This window comes from Sus scrofa, chromosome 13 (assembly GCF_054392235.1).
Source record: "Sus scrofa isolate SSC_HxYL_T2T_F1_AM1 chromosome 13, Sscrofa_HxYL_maternal_Yorkshire_Landrace_v2.0, whole genome shotgun sequence".
Lineage (NCBI taxonomy): Eukaryota > Metazoa > Chordata > Mammalia > Artiodactyla > Suidae > Sus > Sus scrofa.
This window is the reverse complement of record NC_139395.1, coordinates 41,624,075-41,642,893: the sequence shown is the minus strand read 5'-3', so window position 1 is coordinate 41,642,893 and position 18,819 is coordinate 41,624,075. Positions and strand designations below refer to the sequence as shown.

Here is an 18,819-nt window from a genome sequence, read left to right as displayed (position 1 = left end):
AAGTTCACAAAGAAAAAATAGAATAGCAGTAGATCTCTAAAGAAGAAGAGTAGGGACCCTCATTTCTACTTATTAAAACTTGTTATATAACCTCATTTCATAAAGTAGTGTGGTGTTGGTGAATTATTAGACAATCAGACCAATGGAAGAGAAAGTCCAGAAATTCAGTATGTGGTATAGATGAAATCTCAATTCAGTGGAGAAAATCATTGACTGTCCACTAATAATATTGAGATAATTAAGTCTCCAAATGGGTAGGAAGTTTTCTCTTCAAATTTAGAGAAAAATTGGCAAGACACAGAATGGGAGAAAAAATATTCATGATAAATATGTCTGCCAGAGAACTTGTATTCAGATTATATAAAGAAACTCTTCAGTTCAGTAATAAGACAATTAAATGAAACATGGACAAAAGATTTGAAGAAATGCTTCACCAAAGAATATACGCAAATAGCCAATGAGCTCATGAAAGGATTTAGAATTAGCTGCCAGGCACGTGGTGCTGGGAAAACTGGATGGCTGCATGTAAAGCAATGAAACTAGAACATACCCTCACACCAGGCACAAAAATAAACTCAAAATGGCTTAAAAACTTAAACATAAGACAAAATACCATAAAACTCCTAGAAGAGAGCATAGGCAAAACATTCTCTGACATCAACAATACAAATGTTTTCTTAGGTCAGTCCCCCAAGGCAAAAGAAATAAAAACAAAATTAAATAAGGGACACCTAATCAAACTTACAAGCTTTTGCCCAGCAAAGGAGGCCATTAAAAAACCCTAAAAGACAGCCTACAAAATGGGAGAAAGTACTTGCAAACGATGCAACTGACAAGTGCTTAATTCTCCAAAATATACAAACAATTCATACAACTCAACAACAAAACAACCCAATCAAAAAATGGGCAGAAGACCTAAATAGACATTTCTCCAAAGAAGACATACAGATAACCAGCAGGCACATGAAAAAATGTTCTACGCCACTAGTTATTAGAGAAATGCAAATCAAAACTACAGTAGAGTACCGTCTCTCACTGCTTGGAATGGCCATCATTAACAAGTCTACAAATAACAAGTGCTAGAGAGGGTATGGAGAAAACAACCCTTCTGCGTTGTCGATGGGAATGTAAATTGGTACAACCGTTATGGAAAACAGTATAGAGCTTCCCCAGAAAACTGAATATAGAACTACCATATGATCCAGAAATTCCACCCCTGGGCATATAGCTGGACAAAACTGTAATTCAGAAAGATGCATGCACCTTTATGTTCATTGCAGCACTATTCACAATAGCCAAGGCATGGAAACAACCCAAGTGTCCATCCGCACATGAATGCCGTAAGCAGATGTGGTACATATACACAATGGAATTCTACTCAGCCATAAAAAAGAACGAAGTATTACCATCTGGAGCAACATGGATGGACCTAGAGATTCTCATACTAAGTGAAGTAAGTCAGAAAGGAAAAGACAAATACCATATGATATCACTTATATATAGAATCTAAAATATGGCACAAATGAACCTATCTACAAAACAGAAACAGACTCACAGGCATAGAGAACAGACATGGTTGCCAAGGGAGAGGGAGTGGGATAGATGGGGAGTTAAACAAAAAAGAAGGTACACTGGTCACCATGTCTCCATTGTCCATACTCAGTAATACGCATGAGTCTCCTTCGTGGGATCCTGGACCCAAGTCTACTTAGTCATCTCAGTGGGGCTTGGCATCTGTATGTTTCTAAAGTTCTACAGATGATTTGGCAGTTGCTGCTCAAAAGGGATCACTGTAACCAGTGCCTTGGGAAAGCTGAACCAGATGTGGTGTGTGATCTGTTAAAGCAGGACCATTTCAGAACATAAACTCTCTTTGAAATCATACCTAACTGATTTTGAATGTGGAGCATTTTCCCCAGTGACCCTGTTTTACCTCCCCTTTTATGTACCTGGAGTAGAGTAACTTTAGCAGTATATTCTTGGATGTGTTCCAAATGGTCCCTGGCCACCTCCAGTTGGGAAGGTGGATCATACCATTTGGTATATTTAAGCCAAAAGTATCTGAAATACCCTCTAATAGTATGGCTTTTTTAAGCTAAAGGAAACCATGGCGTTATAGAGAAAAATCTTTTACATGTCCTTGGAATGTTTAGAACTAAGGAAAGGCTTTTTCCTTGACTCTAGATAATGCAAGGAAATATGGAAGCCGTCAATGTGGTTTTTAAATTCACATTCTGTTTTCTTTCAGTTGGCTTTTGAAACAATGAGTGTTATATCTGTGGTCACTAATTGTGCTCTGATTGGAATGTCACCGCAAGTGAATGCACTCTTTCCAGATTCAAAAGCAGACCTCATTTTGATTGTCGTAGCAGTGGAGGTAAGTGAACATTTAAACCTATTTTAAATAGTCTGTACATAAGATGCCTCTGTTATTCTAAGGCAGTGATGTCCCTGGCTGTCAGTGATGGGCAGATTAGCGACATGCATTTACTGGTAAGAAAGCCAAGCAGTTCTGGTAATGGAAAGACATGAGGACTGAGGCTATTTATTCCTGGTTATTGCCTGTATATGAAGAAGTCACCATGATGCAAACAGGACAGTGACTTTTCCAGCCATTGTGCTGGCCTTTCCAGTGTTAAGGAGATAAATCTTACCTGAAATAGAACTCTGTGGATTTAATATGTTTCTTCAGTCTGTTCAAGGGATCTGTCATTTCCACTTTCTTAAGAAAATAAATCCTTAGAAAGGTTTTTGATCATGATTTAAGTCTCGCTTGCAACAGGTGTGGGATTCATTGTTAGCACTCTAAACTCCAAAATGTAATGTGTAGGAAGACTCATGATACAAAGTACAAGTAGGCTGTGTGTGTACTTTTTAGATACTTGTCTTCTTTATCATGTTTCTGAATACAGATTACTGTAACATTTTGGAAATTAAGCATTAACCAATTGCAAATGGGAGAATTTGCAGGAATTTTATTGTTGCCAGTGATTGCAGTAGTCAGGAATATTGTGACCTTTCGTTTTTTAGATATTAAAAAAATAGAACAGTATTGGCAGTTTATTAAAGCACGACTTAGTAAGATCATAGAGTGGTGATTGACATACTTAAGGCCTCAGGATTTAGGACTGACCAGAAGAAATGACATTATGAACTCATACATTTCCAGTAGTGGCAAAAGCAATATATTCTGCTTTACTCTGTTTGCTCTTTTAGTGTGTTTAATAGGAATCTGTGTTCATGATAGAGGCTATATATTGAATATGCATTTTGGAGAATGATTTTAGACAGCAGTGAGTGGGAAGGGAAAGAGAATGGCTTTGGCAGATAAAAGTAGGTCTGTTTTGAATTTTTGAGTTGAACAGGATTTTGGAGAGCGATTTGCAATGCTGATTTCTCACCTGTGGAAGTGAGAGAATGAAACAGAGATACCTTAGACAGGGGATGACCAGCTAGCCAGGCTCACAGAGCATCTTCTTGATTTAGGATCTGGCCCTTTGCAGATCTTGGAGCTTGCCTTGGCCAGTGAATCCAGAGCTAATTAGGCTTTGGGGACTGACTGATCCTTAAAAATAATGAGATTCATATGGAGCTGACCAGAATGCCAGGTGGTTAAATTACTGTAAGGAGACTTTTCCAGTGTTTATAATAGTTGGTGTTAAAGTAGAAGTGGAATTGGTTATTAGAAGATTTCTTGGTAAATTTAGAAGCAGAGCTAGAGGAGAGTAATTGCCTCTAGAAATGTAGAAAACATGGAAACCATCCTTTCCCTCAGAGTGTAGCTCTGTCGTGAGCCAGATCTTGATATCCATTGCCACAACTGAGCAATGCTGCGTAAATTCAGTACTATCCACTTCTTGATTTTTGCCTTCACTTTCTCTAGACTTCTAGCTGGCCCAGTCTTTCTGTATATTCCCATTGATTAGGCCCCTGCTTTCTTTTGTACTGGTAGTGCCTTAATCGGGTATCCAGGGCCTGGCTTGTCTCACTTACAATGGGTCTGCAAGACTGTCCTGCAAAGTGCTAACGTCAGGTGTTGCAGGCTGATTGTACTGGTCTGATCCTCGTGGATTCACTTAATCTACAGGTTCTTGAGGGTCCTTTGTTGTTGTCCTGAGGTTCTAACCCTCATGCCTCCTCTTAGGTTTTCAGTCTCTCTGTATAGCATTAAAGCAAGTTTTACTGTCATTCTCTAAACAGAAATAAGCCTCTATTTAAAAATTATATAAGGAAAAATCTTATATTTTCTGCAGAAAATGTTAGCCTGTAATTGAGACTTTAATTTTCACTTTATTTTGTTTTTAAGCTTTTTATTTTGAAATAATTATTATTTACAGGAAGTTGGAAAGATAGTACAGAGGTCCCAGGCACCCTTCACCCAATTTACCCCAATGGTTTTATCTTACATGAATTCGAAACTGAGAAGTTGACGTTGGTAGAGTGTCTGTGTAGCTCTTTGTCATTTTATCACATGTATAGATTCATTTAACCATCACCACAACCAATATACAACTCTGTCACCACAGAGATCTCCCTCCTGCTACCCCATTATGGTCACTCCTAACCCTCAACCCACCATCTCTAACTGTTGACAACAACGAATCTGTTTGCTGTCTCACTTTTGTCATTTGAAGAAAGTTATGTAAATAGAACCATACAGTTTGTAAACGTTTCTTTTGTAATTTCTGTTGTGAATTGTGTCTCCACAAAAGATCTGATGTAGTCCTGACCCCAGCACCTCAGAATGTGACCTGGTTTGTCAGTAGAGTTGTTGCAGATGTAATTAGTTGCAGCGAGGTCATACTGGAGTAGAGTAGACCCTTAATCCACTATAACTTTTGTCCTTATGAGAACACACAGAAACATAGGAAAGGATGCCGTGGGATGAGGGAGGCAGAAATTGAAGTACTTTAGCTGCAAGCCCAGGAACACCAAAGAGTGCCATCAACCACCAGAACCTGGGAAGCACTGAGGAAAGATCCCCCTATAGGTGGCCGAGGAGGCAGGGCCTTCAGAATTCGTGATTTCAGACTTCTATTCTCCAGTGAACTTGAGGAACATCAATAGAATTCACTCAATCTGAACAAAATAAACCTAAATTGTGAGACAATAAATTCTACTGTTTTAAGCCATCCAGTTCACGATACTTTGTCACAGCACTCCTAGAAAACTAACACAATGTCCTTCCTGTTTGAAGAACTTCCTTTAGCTGATTCCTTTAGTCTCTTAGCTTTCCTTTATCTGGTAGCTTTTGTTCCCCCCTTTCATTGTTGAAGGAGAGTTTCACAAGATATAGAATTTATGGATTGCAATTCCTTTCTTTCAGCACTTGAAAAATATTTTGGCACTTCCTTCTGATCTCCAAGATTTTAGAGGAGAAATCTTCTGTTATTCAAACTGGTAGTTGCTTTTAGGTACTGTGTCCTTTTTCTCTGGCTACTTTCAATGTTTTTTTTTTTTTTTTTTTCTTTATTTTTAGGTTTCAAAGTTTAGTTATGGTAGATCTTTGTCTATATTTATTTGCTTGTTTACTTGTTTAGGATTTGCTCAACTTCTTAAATCTTTAGGTTTATTTTTTCACCAAATGTGGGAAATGTTTGGCTGTTAGTTCTTCAGATATTCTCTTTGTTTCTTCTTTCTTTTTTTTCCTCTCTCATCTGAGAGTCTGATGATCTGAATGTTGGGTCTTCTGTATTTTTTTTTTTTTTTCAGTCTGTTTTTTCTCTGTTGTTCAGATTGAGTGAATTCTATTGATGTTCCTCAAGTTCACTGATTCTATCCTCTGTCATTTCCACTCTACTATTGAGCCCATCCACTGAGTTTTTCAAAGTTTCTATTACATTTTTCAGTTCTTTAAGTGCCATTTGGTTTTATTTTATAACTTCTTTTTTTTTTTTTTGGCTGATATTTTCCATTTTTCCATTTGTTTAAAGAGGATTTGTAAGTGATGATTGAAGAATTTTTACAGTGACTTGTCTTAGCTCAGGCTGCTATAACAAAATTCTCTAGACTGTGGCCTACATTTCTCACAGTTCCAAAGTCTGGGAAGTCTAAGATCAAGGTGCCTGATAAATCTTGTTAGGGCCTTCTTCTTGACTTGCAGTCAGCTGCCTTCTTGCTATCTCATGTATATTTTACAAATAAGGTCACTAATCCCATCCTAAGGGGTCCATCCTCATGACCTCATCTCAACATAGGTATTTTCCACAGGCCCCACCTCCTAATACCATCACTCTGGGAATTAAGGCTTCAAAATCTGAATTCGGGAAACGCAGACATTTAGTCCATAACATGGCTGCTTTAAAATCCTCAGATAATTCCAGCCTCTGATCTGTCTCAGTCTTTGGGTATATGGATTGTATCTTTATGGTCAAGTTGAGATTTTCTTGGTTCTTGTTATGATCCGTGTTTTTGATTGAAACTTGGATGTGTTGGGTAGTATTTTCAGAGACCCTAGATCCTATCTAAGTCTTATGTTTTATCAGGCCTCCTCACACTGTTGTGAGGGTTGGGAGTGGGGAGTGTCACCTTGTTACTGCCAGTCCGTGGTAGAGGTCCCCTTTCCTCACTTGGATTCTGTTGTCACGTGAGGGAAGGTGTCTCAGTTACTGCTGCAGAGCAAGTGGGAGTTCTGGCTCCCTGCTAGGCTTCCAGTGATGCATGTCTTACTGGGAGGGGAGCATATACATCATTATTGCTTCCCAGGTGGCCTTCACTGACAGTCTGATGGGGAATGGCCTTCTTCCTGCTGGGTGGGGGTGGAAGTCCTGACTTCACTAGATTCCTGTGATACCGTCCCAGTGGGAAGCAGAAAAGGAACCTGTTGCTGCAAAGTAAGGGGGATGCTTCTTAACCTTCAATGGGACTGGCAGACTGGACTCCCTACTTGGCTTTCTCTGGCAGGGTTAGGCCCCTTGTTATAGGCTGGCAAGGGTGTAAGTCTACGCACTCCTCCTGGAATTTGCTGGGCTGGATTCCTACGCTGTTGGTCTGGAATAGAGTGCTTCCTAAGGGTTTTCTCTCTCTCTAGACCACCCCTTTCCTTTGGTTAGAGAGAGCAGCTTTTCTTGGGGCTTCTGTTTTTATTGTCTGCACCTATTTTCATTTCTGGGTTGCCAGCTTCCTCAGCACATAGTCTGGGCTAACATGAGGTAAAGAGAAAACTCTAAAAACTCACTGCCATGTTGTTCCTTAGGTCGTGGGGTCCCTGGTCAGTCTGTCTTCTCTTTACCTTACAGGTCCTCTTGTGTTGATGTAGAATGTTTGTGGTTTGTACTCAGCAGAAGAGTCGTGCAGAAGTAGAAGGCCTCACTTTCTTATTTATTAACCTTTTGTTTTTTTTCCTTTCTTAGCTTAGGACATTTGCACATATGAAGTCCCCTTGTTGGGCCTGGCTAACACAGCTGTATTCATTAGGTTCAGCTTAGATGTCACTGGACTCCCAGGCCTTTCTGATCCACCTCAGCCAGGTCTCTTCTGTTAGTCTCATGAAGCCCTGTATTCTCCTTCATGGCATTTACCCCTCTGATAAGCCCTGCACTTACCTGAGGTTTATATCTGTCTGTCTCTCCTGTGCACCATCAGCTTTAAGAGAGCCAATTGATGTCTACTCTTCTATCTCAGTAAGCAAAATACTGCCTAGAACAGCGACTAAAATATAATAGATATGCAGTTCAGTGTTTAGAATACTGTTGAATTAATAAACTATTTAAAAAGAAACTGGGCATTTCAGTGTTTTTTTTTATTTGAAAAAGAAAGATATTTCTTTTTTGATAAATTCATATTCAGTGTTAATTACATATCTATATTTGTTAGTTTATCACATGTTCTAAGTTCTGCCTGTAGAACACAGAGTGGCAAGTGCTCATCTTTTTCATTCCTTAATTACATTACACTCGGTGTTGAGAGCTGCTATGTATATGATACTGAATCTGGGGCTAAGGAAAGACAAAGCTGTCTTTTTTATTTTTGTCTTCAAGAATTCTGCTGCTGAATGTAGTCGAGAACATAGGGCTGTTTAACGCACGCATGCATATGCTCCCCCTTGTCCCAGAGCTGTGCAGTTCAGTACCTTTATTAGAGACACAGCTGGACAGTGTAAAGGACATGCCAAGTGAATGGTCTGCGGAGGAGATATCCCCAGATTTCATCCGAGGACAGCAGACCCTTTGGTATCTTTATTTTCTTCCTTTGGTGAGCTCTGGGGCCTCCTTAGCATGTTTTAGAAAGTCCTGGCTGTCTTAATTCTGATTTCCCAGAGCAGTTTAAAAGGTCCTTTCTTCCATGCTGGTGGAGATGTCTCACTCTGAATTCTGACCCCCCCCCCCCTTTTTTTGTCTTTTTGCTGTTTCTGGGGCCGCTCTAGCGGCATGTGGAGGTTCCCAGGCTAGGGGTCTAATCGGAGCTGTAGCTGCCGGCCTGCACCAGAGCCACAACAACGCAGGATCCGAGCTGCGTCTGCAACCTACACCACAGCTCACAGCAACACCAGGTCCTTAACCCACTGAACAAGGCCGGGGATCGAACCCGCAACCTCATGGTTCCTAGTCGGATTTGTTAGCCACTGCACCACAACAGGAACTCCCATTCTGGGCCCATTTTAATCTACTCCTAGGATGTAAGTTAGGGCCACCTGGCAACCTGAAGAGTAGGAGACAAAAGCACAGCCATGGGCTCATTTAGAGTCAGTCATAACATGGAAGCAAGGTGTTTTTCAGCTTAAAATCCATGCCCATAAGCCAACGTGCTAGGGGTCTTTTAGGCTATTCCGTTACTTTTAGACTTACACCTCTAAACAAGAAGTATTTCCTTTGGTTACCAAGGCCAAGTTCTTATGAGAAGAGTGCTTATTTTTGGTGTGAGCTTGTTTTTTATGAGGAGATAACTGTGATATTACTAATATTTATTAATATGGAAATCTTTGCTAATATGGAGACCACCGGGGGTAAGTCAGAGGGTGAGGGGTGAGGAGGTTGTGATAATTATATGTGTACTGCTCTTTCCGTTTCTTTCTTTTTTTATTATGGTAAAGCATATATAACATAAATTTACCATTTTAACCTTTTAAAAAATTTTTTACTGTAAGAAACACATAATATGAAATTTACCCTTTTAACCATTTTCAAACGTACAGTTCTATGGCATAAAGTACACTCATACTGTCATCACCACCATTTACGTACAGAACTTTTTCACTTTCCCCAGCTGAAATGCTATACCTGTTAAACTCCCATCCTCCTCTCCTCCAGCCCACGGTAACCACCATTCTACTTTCTGTCTCTGTGAATTTGACAACTTTAGAAACTTGATATAAGTGGAATCCTACAGTAGTTGTCCTTTTGTGTGCTTATTTTTCTTAGCATAATATTTTCAAGATTCATTTATGTTATAATGTGTCAGAATTTCCTTCTTGCTTTATCTATGTATCACACTTTTTTTTTTTAATCCATTCATCTGTTGATGGACACATGGCTGTTTTTACCTTTGGGCTGTTAGGAATAATGTTGCTATGAACATGGATGTACAAATATCTGAGTCTCTGCTTTCACCTCTTTTGACTATGTAGCCAGAGACAGAGTTGCTAGTAATTCTATGTTTAATTTTTTAAGGAAATTCCATATCATTTTTCCACATCAGCTGCACCATTTTCCATTCCTGCACAGGGTTCCAGTTTCTCCACAATGCACAGGGTTCCAGTTTCTCCACATCTTTGCCAACACATGTTTCTTTTTTTCTTTCTTTTTTTTTTTTTTTTTGGTAAGGTAATAGTCATCCAAATGAATGTGAGGTGGTAGAGCATCTTTTCATGTGCTTATTGGCCATTTGAATACCTTCTTCAGAGGAATATCTCTTCAAGTCCTTTGCCCGTTTTGTTTGGTTTTTTTAATTTTTATTTTTTTGTCTTTCTAGGGCTGCACCATGGCTTATGGAAGTTCCCAGGCTAGGAGTCAAATCAGAGCTGTAGCTGCCATTCTATGCCATAGCCGCAGCCACACTGATCCGAACCACATCTGTGACCTACACCACAGCTCATTGCAATGCCAGGTCCTTCACCCACTGAGCAAGGCTAGGGATCGAACCCACATTCTCATGGATACTAGTTGGGTTCTTTACCACTGAGCTGCAATGGGAACTCCCTTTTACCTGTTTTAAAAATTGTATTATTGATTTTTCAGTTGTTGAGTTGTGTAAATTCTTTATATTTTCTTCATATCAGTCTCCTATTAGGAATATGATTTGCAGATATTTTCTCCCATTCTGTGGGTTGCCTTTTCATTCTGTTGATGCTGTCCTTTGATACACAAAAGTTCAACCTCACCTGTTTTCTTTTTCTTTTTTTGCCTTTGCATTTGGTGTCATATCTAGGATGTCATTACCAGATCTAATGTCAGAAAAATTTGCCCTGTGTTTTCTTTTAGGGATTTTATAGTTTTAGGTCTTAAGTTTAGATCTTCAATTAATTTTGAGTTAATTTTTGTATATTATGTAAAATAAGAGTCCAAATTCATTCCTTTGCACTTGGATATCCAGTTTTCCCCACATCATTTGTTAAAAAGACTATTCTTTCCCCTAGTGAATGGTCTTGGCACCCTTGTTGAAAATCATTTGATTATATATATGAAGGTTTATTTCTGGACTGTTTATTCCTTTAGTCTATATGTCTGTCTTTTTTTTTTTTTAACCACTTTATTGAGACATGATTGACATACAGGAAGTGGTACACATTTAATGTAATCAGCTTGATGAGTTTGGAAATAAGTAATAGCTATCGTTATGACACTACCACACTGCTTTGATTACTGTTGCTTTGTAGTAAGTTTTAAAATCAGAAAATATGAGACCCCCATCTTTGTTCTTTTTCAAATTGTTTTGGCTGTTTGGGTGTGTGTTTGTTAAGTGCTTTTAGTAACTGTAGCTGTTTATTTTCTGATTTTTTTAAACTATTGATCAAAAGCTGGGATATTTTGGCTCAGATTGGTATTAAAATAAGGCCTCTTTTTCTGCCATGGTAATATATTTGAAGATGTATTTATTTTTATTTTATTGACTTTCTCACCTCTGAGAGGACCCTAGCTTTGGTTTCTAAATTGAGAATTTTGTGTGTCAGAACAAAATCAAGCTCAGAAAATGTGTTAGAAGTAACCAAAAAATTAGTGAGTTAGTTAATTTTAGTCTAGTGTTGCTAAGACCTGAGCTGAATGCCATCTGGTCTTGTAATGAATCCAAAAAGTTAAAAGTTTACAAATACATTAGAAAATAGAAGTTTTGGGTTTATTGCCATATTTGTTTTTAAAAATCATAATAAAGTTCTAATTCAGAATGTTATATAAAGTTCATCAAAACTATCAGCAAATCAGATGAATGTGTTTCTTTCTGTTTATAAGATTTCTGTCTTTGATCTCCAAACGTGTTTTCAAGTAAGGAAGTAAAATCTTAAAATTATATTTTATTTCCTGTTTTTTCCTGTAGTTTCAAGTGTTACTATTTATTGAGTTAAACTTTTTTTTCTGGAGTTCTCGTCATGCATCGGAAATGAATCCGATTGGGAACCATGAGGTTGCGGGTTCGATCCCTGGCCTCACTCAGTGGGTTAAGGATCCAGCGTTGCCCTGAGCTGTGGTGTAGTTCACACATGCAGCTCGGATCAGGTGTTGCTGCGGCTGTGGCGTAGGCTGGTAGCAACAGCTCCAATTCAACCCCTAGCCTGAGAACCTCCGTATGCCACTGGTACAGCCCTAAAAGGACAAAAGACAAAAACAAAAAGAAAATTTTTTTCCCAGTAGCATATTAAATAAACAGCATGCTATACTTTCATATTTGTGGCCCATGAAAGAGTAGAAATTTCACTAATTCAAGGGCACATAATAAATAAGCCATGAACATGTATAATAAATTAAATTCCTATATAATTTTAAGCCTTTTTTTGGAAAAAGCAATTTATTGTATTTTAAAGGTTTTTTTTTTTGTTTTTTGTTTTAACCCCCTTCCAAATTGAGTTACTTTTAAAATATATTGCAGTTCCTGCCATGGCACAGTGGGTTAAGAATTCTACTGCAGCTGCCTGGGTTGCTGCAGAGGTGCAGGTTTCATTCCTGGCTCAGGCACAGTGGGTTAAAGTATCCAGTGTTGCACAGCTTTGGCTTGGGTCTCAGTTGGATCTCAGCCTGGGAACTGCCATATGCTGTGGGTATAGCCATAAAAAATAAAATAAAATTGTTTTTATGTAATTAAATTTGTTAACAAACAAAGAAGACTTAGACAATGTAACCATTTTATAAAGTTGATTGAGAGAATTAGTGTTTGCATATTTAAATTGTGGATGAATTGAACATTTCAGTAGCTTTTCTGGTTCACATTTTCAAAGCCAGGAAACTGTAATTTTTATTTAGGTTTTTGATTCTGCAGGATTTTTTTCAATTAAAAAAATTTTTTTAAGCATGATCGAGTGTGCAGCATAAAATCAAAGACAAAAATCATTATTTCAGGTTGTTAACTGTCATGTTACAACTTTTGTGTATTTACTGCCATCTAGTGTTGCCTTTAAAAATTAATGACACTTCAATACTACTTTTATTTGTATAACAGTCACAAAAATTTATTACAGACCAAGAGAATAGCGTACCAATATATGAAAGCATATGATGAAGTCATGTGAAAATGCCATGTTCTAGGTTAAAAATAGTCAAATATTGAGGATTTCATAAGGTTCAGCCCACAGGATTAAATCTTATCTGAATGATTTCCCTTAAAAATCATCATCCTCACTTTTGAGACAAATTTATTTCATTTCTTTGATGTAATTTCAAGGATCACTATTTTAAGTGCAGAATTACACAAAGATCTCCATTTCCTTCAAAATAGAAATGTTCTAAAATCCTCTAAATATCACATTTGATAATCTTTCATTTTAATGTTAAATGCATTTAATTTTCTTTTAATTCTAAATTTGGCCAAATGCACCAAATCTATTGAATGCTAACAATTCACCTACTAAAAGCTGTTCTTTTTTTATAATGATTTTTATTTTTTCCATTATAGCTGGTTTACAGTGTTCTGTGAATTCTGCACTGTATATATAGCAAGATGACCCAGTCACACATACATGTATACATTCTTTTTTTTTTTTTTTTTTTTTTGTCTTTTTGCTTTTTCTTGGGCCGCTCCTGTGGCATATGGAGGTTCCCAGGCTAAGGGTCGAATCAGAGCTATAGCCACCAGCCTACGCCAGAGCCACAGCAACATGGGATCTGAGCCGCATCTGCAACCCACACCACAGCTCATGGCAACGCCGGATCCTTAACCCACTGAGCAAGGCCAGGGATCAAACCCATAACCTAATGGTTCCTAGTCAGATTCGTTAACCACTGCACCACAACGGGAACTCCCATGTATACATTCTTTTTTCTCATGTTATCATGCTCCATCATAAAGTGACTACATATAGTTCCCAGTGCTTCTAAGGTGAAAATGTATTAACTACTCACCTAGAAGTTGCACTGCATTTCTAATGGTTAAGTCCTGGTGACCAGCAAGCCAGTCTGTACCGTGCATATTTAATTGATAGTTTTAGAAATATCACCTAATTGCAGTTTTTTAAAAAAGTAAGTTGATTACTTTTTCTAGTTCTGCTTAGAAACAGAGTTGATTCTCATCTCTTTGTAATGACTAAAGATGTCTTCAGAGAGTAGACTGAGCCCTTATGTTTCTTTTATGCCCTGACTCACAGCCTTTATTTTCCTGTTTTTAAAAAATGGTTTCAGACATAAAGAAAATAATAATAATAAAAAAAATTCTCAAGCATAATGCAGATAATCCCTATATATCCCTTTAGTAGCAGTCACTTACTTTGAACATTTTGTCATATATGTGCTTGCTCTCTCTCTCTGTCTCTAGATTGATAGAGATTTACATTGGTGTTTGTATCTACATATGACTGTTTCAAACTATGGAGATTCTGTTTCTGTACTGCCTCTTAATACATTGTGGCCATGGGCCAATCACCTTTTCTTGTAAGTTTATTTCCTTGACTGCTGCTTGAGGCCAGTACAGCTTCCTTTCCAGGGATGCTCTGAGAGTAAAGTAGACACATATATAACCCTGATCACAAGTGTCTGGCATGAGCAGGTGCTGAAAAGATGCAGGTCTTGTTACCACTCTCACAAGGCAAGATATGCACAAGATTGTACCTGGGAGATGCCAAACACAGAGCTGGGCAGTTGGTCAAGGTGCAAGGGATGTGAGCCGAGGTTCTCTGCAATGGCAGGATGAAGCTTTTGTTATCTTTATTTTCATTCCATCATTATTGGTTAAGCAGGCAGTGTAGCAGCATGGAAGTAGCTTGGGGTATCAGAGTCAGGGAGTAGATGAGTTAGAATTTCAGCTCTTCCCTTCATCTCTGCACACCTTGCTTCCTCAGATGTAAACTGAGGGCATTGGTAATGTACACAGGAAGGGATGGCACCAGGTCTGGCACAGAGGAGGAGGTAAAAAGTGATAACTTCACAGCACCACCCTTGTTCATGAGTTAATTCTTCAGCAGTTGGTTCATATGTCTCTGTCAGCTCATTGGAAGCATTTCCGTGGTCTTGGCTCGTGGTGATAACCCTGAATTGGTCTGTGCTAAAGTTTCTTATTTACATATTAATCGCCTCCTCTTAGGCGCCGTTTCCATCTTGTGATATGATCCCATTTTTCTTCTCTTTTCCTGGTCTTGTTCCCACACCGAGTTCAGCCTCTTCATCACTCATCAAGTCTTGCTCATTCTGACTTCCGAATTTCTGTTTAGTCTCTCTTCCCTGTTACCATTGGCATGGTTTGGGTTTAGGCTCCCACCATTTCTCATCTAGACTTATTTATTTAAAAGCTCTGTTGAGATATAAATCACATGCCATACAGTTTACTTACTTCAGGTATACATCCTGCAGCTCTGACCTAGACTTTTAAGCAGATCCTCACCAGCTGTTCGGTGTTCATGCTTTCTCTCCTCTGTCCCATGCTGTCTCCTTCTGGAGTGGTTATTCCAAAGTGAAACTCTGATCGTATTCCTCCTCTGCTGCAGTCCTTACGCACATCTCCATGGCTCACAGAAGAAATGCTCAAGTTGAGTATCAGATTCTTTACAATCTCCTTTTCCCCTTCCCCTCCCCTTCTGCTCCCTTTCACCCTGGGACATCCCAGAGCCCTTCCGGCAAGTTGCTATTAGCATTTCCTAAAACTGTGTCACAGTCATGGATCTCTTTCTCCAGACTGAGCTTCCTAAGGGCAGAAACAAGGACAAGCCCATAATAAATATTCAGTAACTGAGAAGTGTCCATTCCATACTTTAACTCTTTGTTTTCAAATGATTAAGCAACTGCTTGTTAAATGTTAATGCATGAATGAATAAATTACATATAGTTTTTTTTTTTTTTTAATTACTGAACATAGAGTTAGTGGCATTTATTTGAGAATTAACCCCAACTTTATAATTAAAGACTTTGTTGTGGAGTTCCCATCGTGGCGCAGTGGTTAACGAATCTGACTAGGAACCATGAGGTTGCGGGTTCGGTCCCTGCCCTTGCTCAGTGGGTTAACGATCCGGCGTTGCCGTGAGCTGTGGTGTAGGTTGCAGACGCAGCTCGGATCCTGCGTTGCTGTGGCTCTGGCGTAGGCTGGCAGCTACAGCTCCGATTCGACCCCTAGCCTGGGAACCTCCATATGCCGCAGGAGCGGCCCAAAGAAATAGCAAAAAAAAGACAAAAAAAAAAAAAAAAAAAAAAAAAAGACTTTGTTGCACCTTTGGGAAATATACTAACAAAAACCTCTAGGCAAAATAGTAAAATTTGAACTGAGTTAGGCAATATGGCATAGTGATTAATTACATGGGCCCTGGATTCAAATCCTGGCTCCAGTTTGAAAAGCTGTGTGTCTTTGAATGAATGTGAATAGTTCAATACAGTTATTATGCAGGTAAATGAATAAATGCATGTGGTATGCTTACCACAGTGCTTGGCAAGATTAAGTATTTGGTATTTGTTATTTTTATTTCAGAAAAAAATCTCTATTCTCATAAAAGTCTCTTTTATGAGAGACCTGATTAAAGTCAGGGGTTTAATCAGGGGTTTAAATTCTGAGGTTTCAATTTAAAGACTTGCCTGGAAGGAACCCACAACAAACTCTTCATCTGATCTCCACTTCCCAGTGGCAGAAGATGTGTTGGGTTCCTGGAAAGATAAATAAGATTTTTGACCTTTGGATTAGGTTACTTTTGGATCAAATTATTATTATTATTATCATCATTATTATTTTTGCTTTTTAGGGCCGCAGGTGCAGCATATGGAAGTTCCCAGGCTAGGAACTGAATTGGAGCTACAGCTGCCGGTCTACACCACAGCCACAGCAACGCAGGATCCGAGCTGCACACGACAATGCCAGATCCTTAACCCACTGAGCGAGGTCGGGGATCAAACCCACATCCTCATGGATACTAGTCAGATTTGTTTCTGCTGTGCCACAATGGAACTCCCTGGATGGAATTACTGAACTGAGTTTTCTCCTTCCTCCTTTGTTTCCTCAATTCTTACAATAATCTTGGTAGTTTTCTGTTCTTTTTATGGGCTGTCCCCCTCTTGAGCTTTAGCCAGTTGAAACATTGCTCTATGTTCTCTTACTGGTGTGGGGAAAAATTAAAGATAGTCCAGGTAAATTCTTTCATTGAACATATGTTTATTGTGTGTTTACAGCATGCCAGGCATTACCAAGATACCTGGCTTTAGGGTTCACAGACAGGACTCTCCAAGAGATAAGTTGTAGTAAAAGGCCTCTCCTAGCCTTGCTCAGGTACCCAGGGCTCTCCATCCCCTCCTGACAGTGCTCCAACCTGCACAGGCTCTCCCAGCCTGCTGGGCAGGCCCCCAGGCAAGATGTCCACTCAGGAGGTCTGTGCTCACCAAATCTGTTTATGTGTGGTAGTCTTCTTACTGTGATTGGCATAATTTAATTAAGTGGAATGAAAACTGATGAAATGTATGTGCTAAAATAGAGAGAGCCGTTGTTTCCATGAAAACCTGTGGAAAGACTCCATAAAGACACATTATGATCAGATTGGATAAAGATGAGTCACTTATAAAAGATTAGGGAAAAATCATAAAAATATAGGTAGCTTCCAGATTCTGTTTTCATACTGTTTCACAAGTGTCTTTAAGTTTTCACTATTCTTTAAAGAAAACAAACCTGGGAATCTTTGACAGGGGTGCTGTTTATGCCTAGGAGACTGAGAAACTCCTTCAGGAAAGGCCTTGGCTCCACATGAAGAGATTTGCAAATAAATGTACATTTAAATGTTTGCTAAAATAAGACATTAAAAATAGTCATTTTTAAGTGGTTCCTCATTTTGATTAACTGAGAAATTACTGAGCCAGTAAATGAGGAAATAGGACCTAAAAGAGCTTTCTGTCCTTAGGGAATATGAGATTAGGGGCCTGGCTTTTAAGTTTGTCAGTTGGTGGGAAATATTTCGTTGAAGGACCCAGTGCCCTTCAAATTGATGGTTAGTACATAATCTGCTTAAATGTGACTTTTTTGATGTCCATTTTTTCTTGCAAATTACTTTGCATTCTTTTAAGGTATTAACAGTGGTTAACCTAGCCTGTTTCTTATCCTAGAAAGTTTAGGAAAAGGGAAACCTCACACCTCTAGAGGGGGAGAGATCAGTTTATACTCAGAATGGAGTCATTTTCAGAAAAGAATATTACAAGGATTAAGAATTGGAAAACTCAGAGTTCTCATTGTGATTCACTAGGTTAAGAACCCAAAATAGTGTCCATGAGGATGTGGGTTTGATCCTGGCCTCACTCAGTGGGTTAAGGATACAGCACAGGTTGCAGATTCGGCTCAGATCCTGTGTTGCTGTGGCTGTGGCTTAGGCCACAGCTGCAGTTCCAATTGGATTCCTAGCCCTGGACCTTCCATATGCTGCAGGTACAACAGTAAAAAGAAAAAAAAAAAAAAAAGAGCATTGGAAAACCCAACAATTTCTCTACACTCTTGAGTCATAATTTCAAAGTATTCAAATGTAAATACTCCAAATGTCCAAATATAAAATGAATTGGGTTATTCGTTTCTGAGGTCTGTCACTCTGATCTCCTCTCAGTAGATGTTTTCAAGGCCTTTCGTCAATTACCTGCTCCCTGTAATAGCTCCTATTATATCCCAGCCTGGTGCTGCCCACCCTCAACTACAGACAGGCCATGAGCATCGGCTTCCTCTTGGATTTACCTGCTGACCGTCTCCTTGCATGACAGTGAACTTCCTTTTGAGATACGTAAACCATTTCAAAGTCAAACTTTACTTTTTTCTCTGCTTTTCTGTTTTATTCCTTTGGAGAATGGGAAGATTAGAAAGCATTTTTGGTTTCATTTTTTTCCCCTAAGATGGAAAGCAAGTTGTGCTTCAGAAATATTGAAAGTAGACTTTAAGAACATAAGAAATCTGCAGTCTTTATGGTGTTGGATGGGATGTTGAGAAATACCTAATCCAAGGGGAGGACTTTTGGTGAGGCCTTCTATGGCAGGGGACCTCTTTGAAGAAAGCTCAGGACATTGGAGTAGCTCCGGAGGCAGCAGTGCCATGGGAATGGAGCCATCTGTAGGTTTTCTTAGGGAGAGTGAAGAGCATGAATTGGGGATGAGGGGCCATTGGCTGGAGAAATGGATGGAGGGCTCAGAGCTCATGATGAAAACTGTACAGTGTGTATACATTTCATTCCAAATTGGTCCCTTTTAACCTGCAATATTAATTTCTCTTTATTAATGCCACTTCCACTTGGCCATTCCAATGACA

The 18,819-nt window shown here is 39.0% G+C and overlaps 1 protein-coding gene across 5 annotated transcripts in view; it reads left to right on the top strand.

Moving 5' to 3' along the window:
- The window catches only part of ANO10 (anoctamin 10), a 274,985-nt gene that overhangs the window by 112,183 nt on the left and 143,983 nt on the right, over positions 1-18,819 (top strand). For all 5 annotated transcript variants that reach the window (XM_013981531.3, XM_021071718.2, XM_021071717.2 and 2 more), the window contains exon 11: positions 2,249-2,377. In XM_013981531.3, coding sequence (XP_013836985.2) covers positions 2,249-2,377 — 129 coding nt within the window. The remainder of the gene's footprint in view (positions 1-2,248; positions 2,378-18,819) is intronic.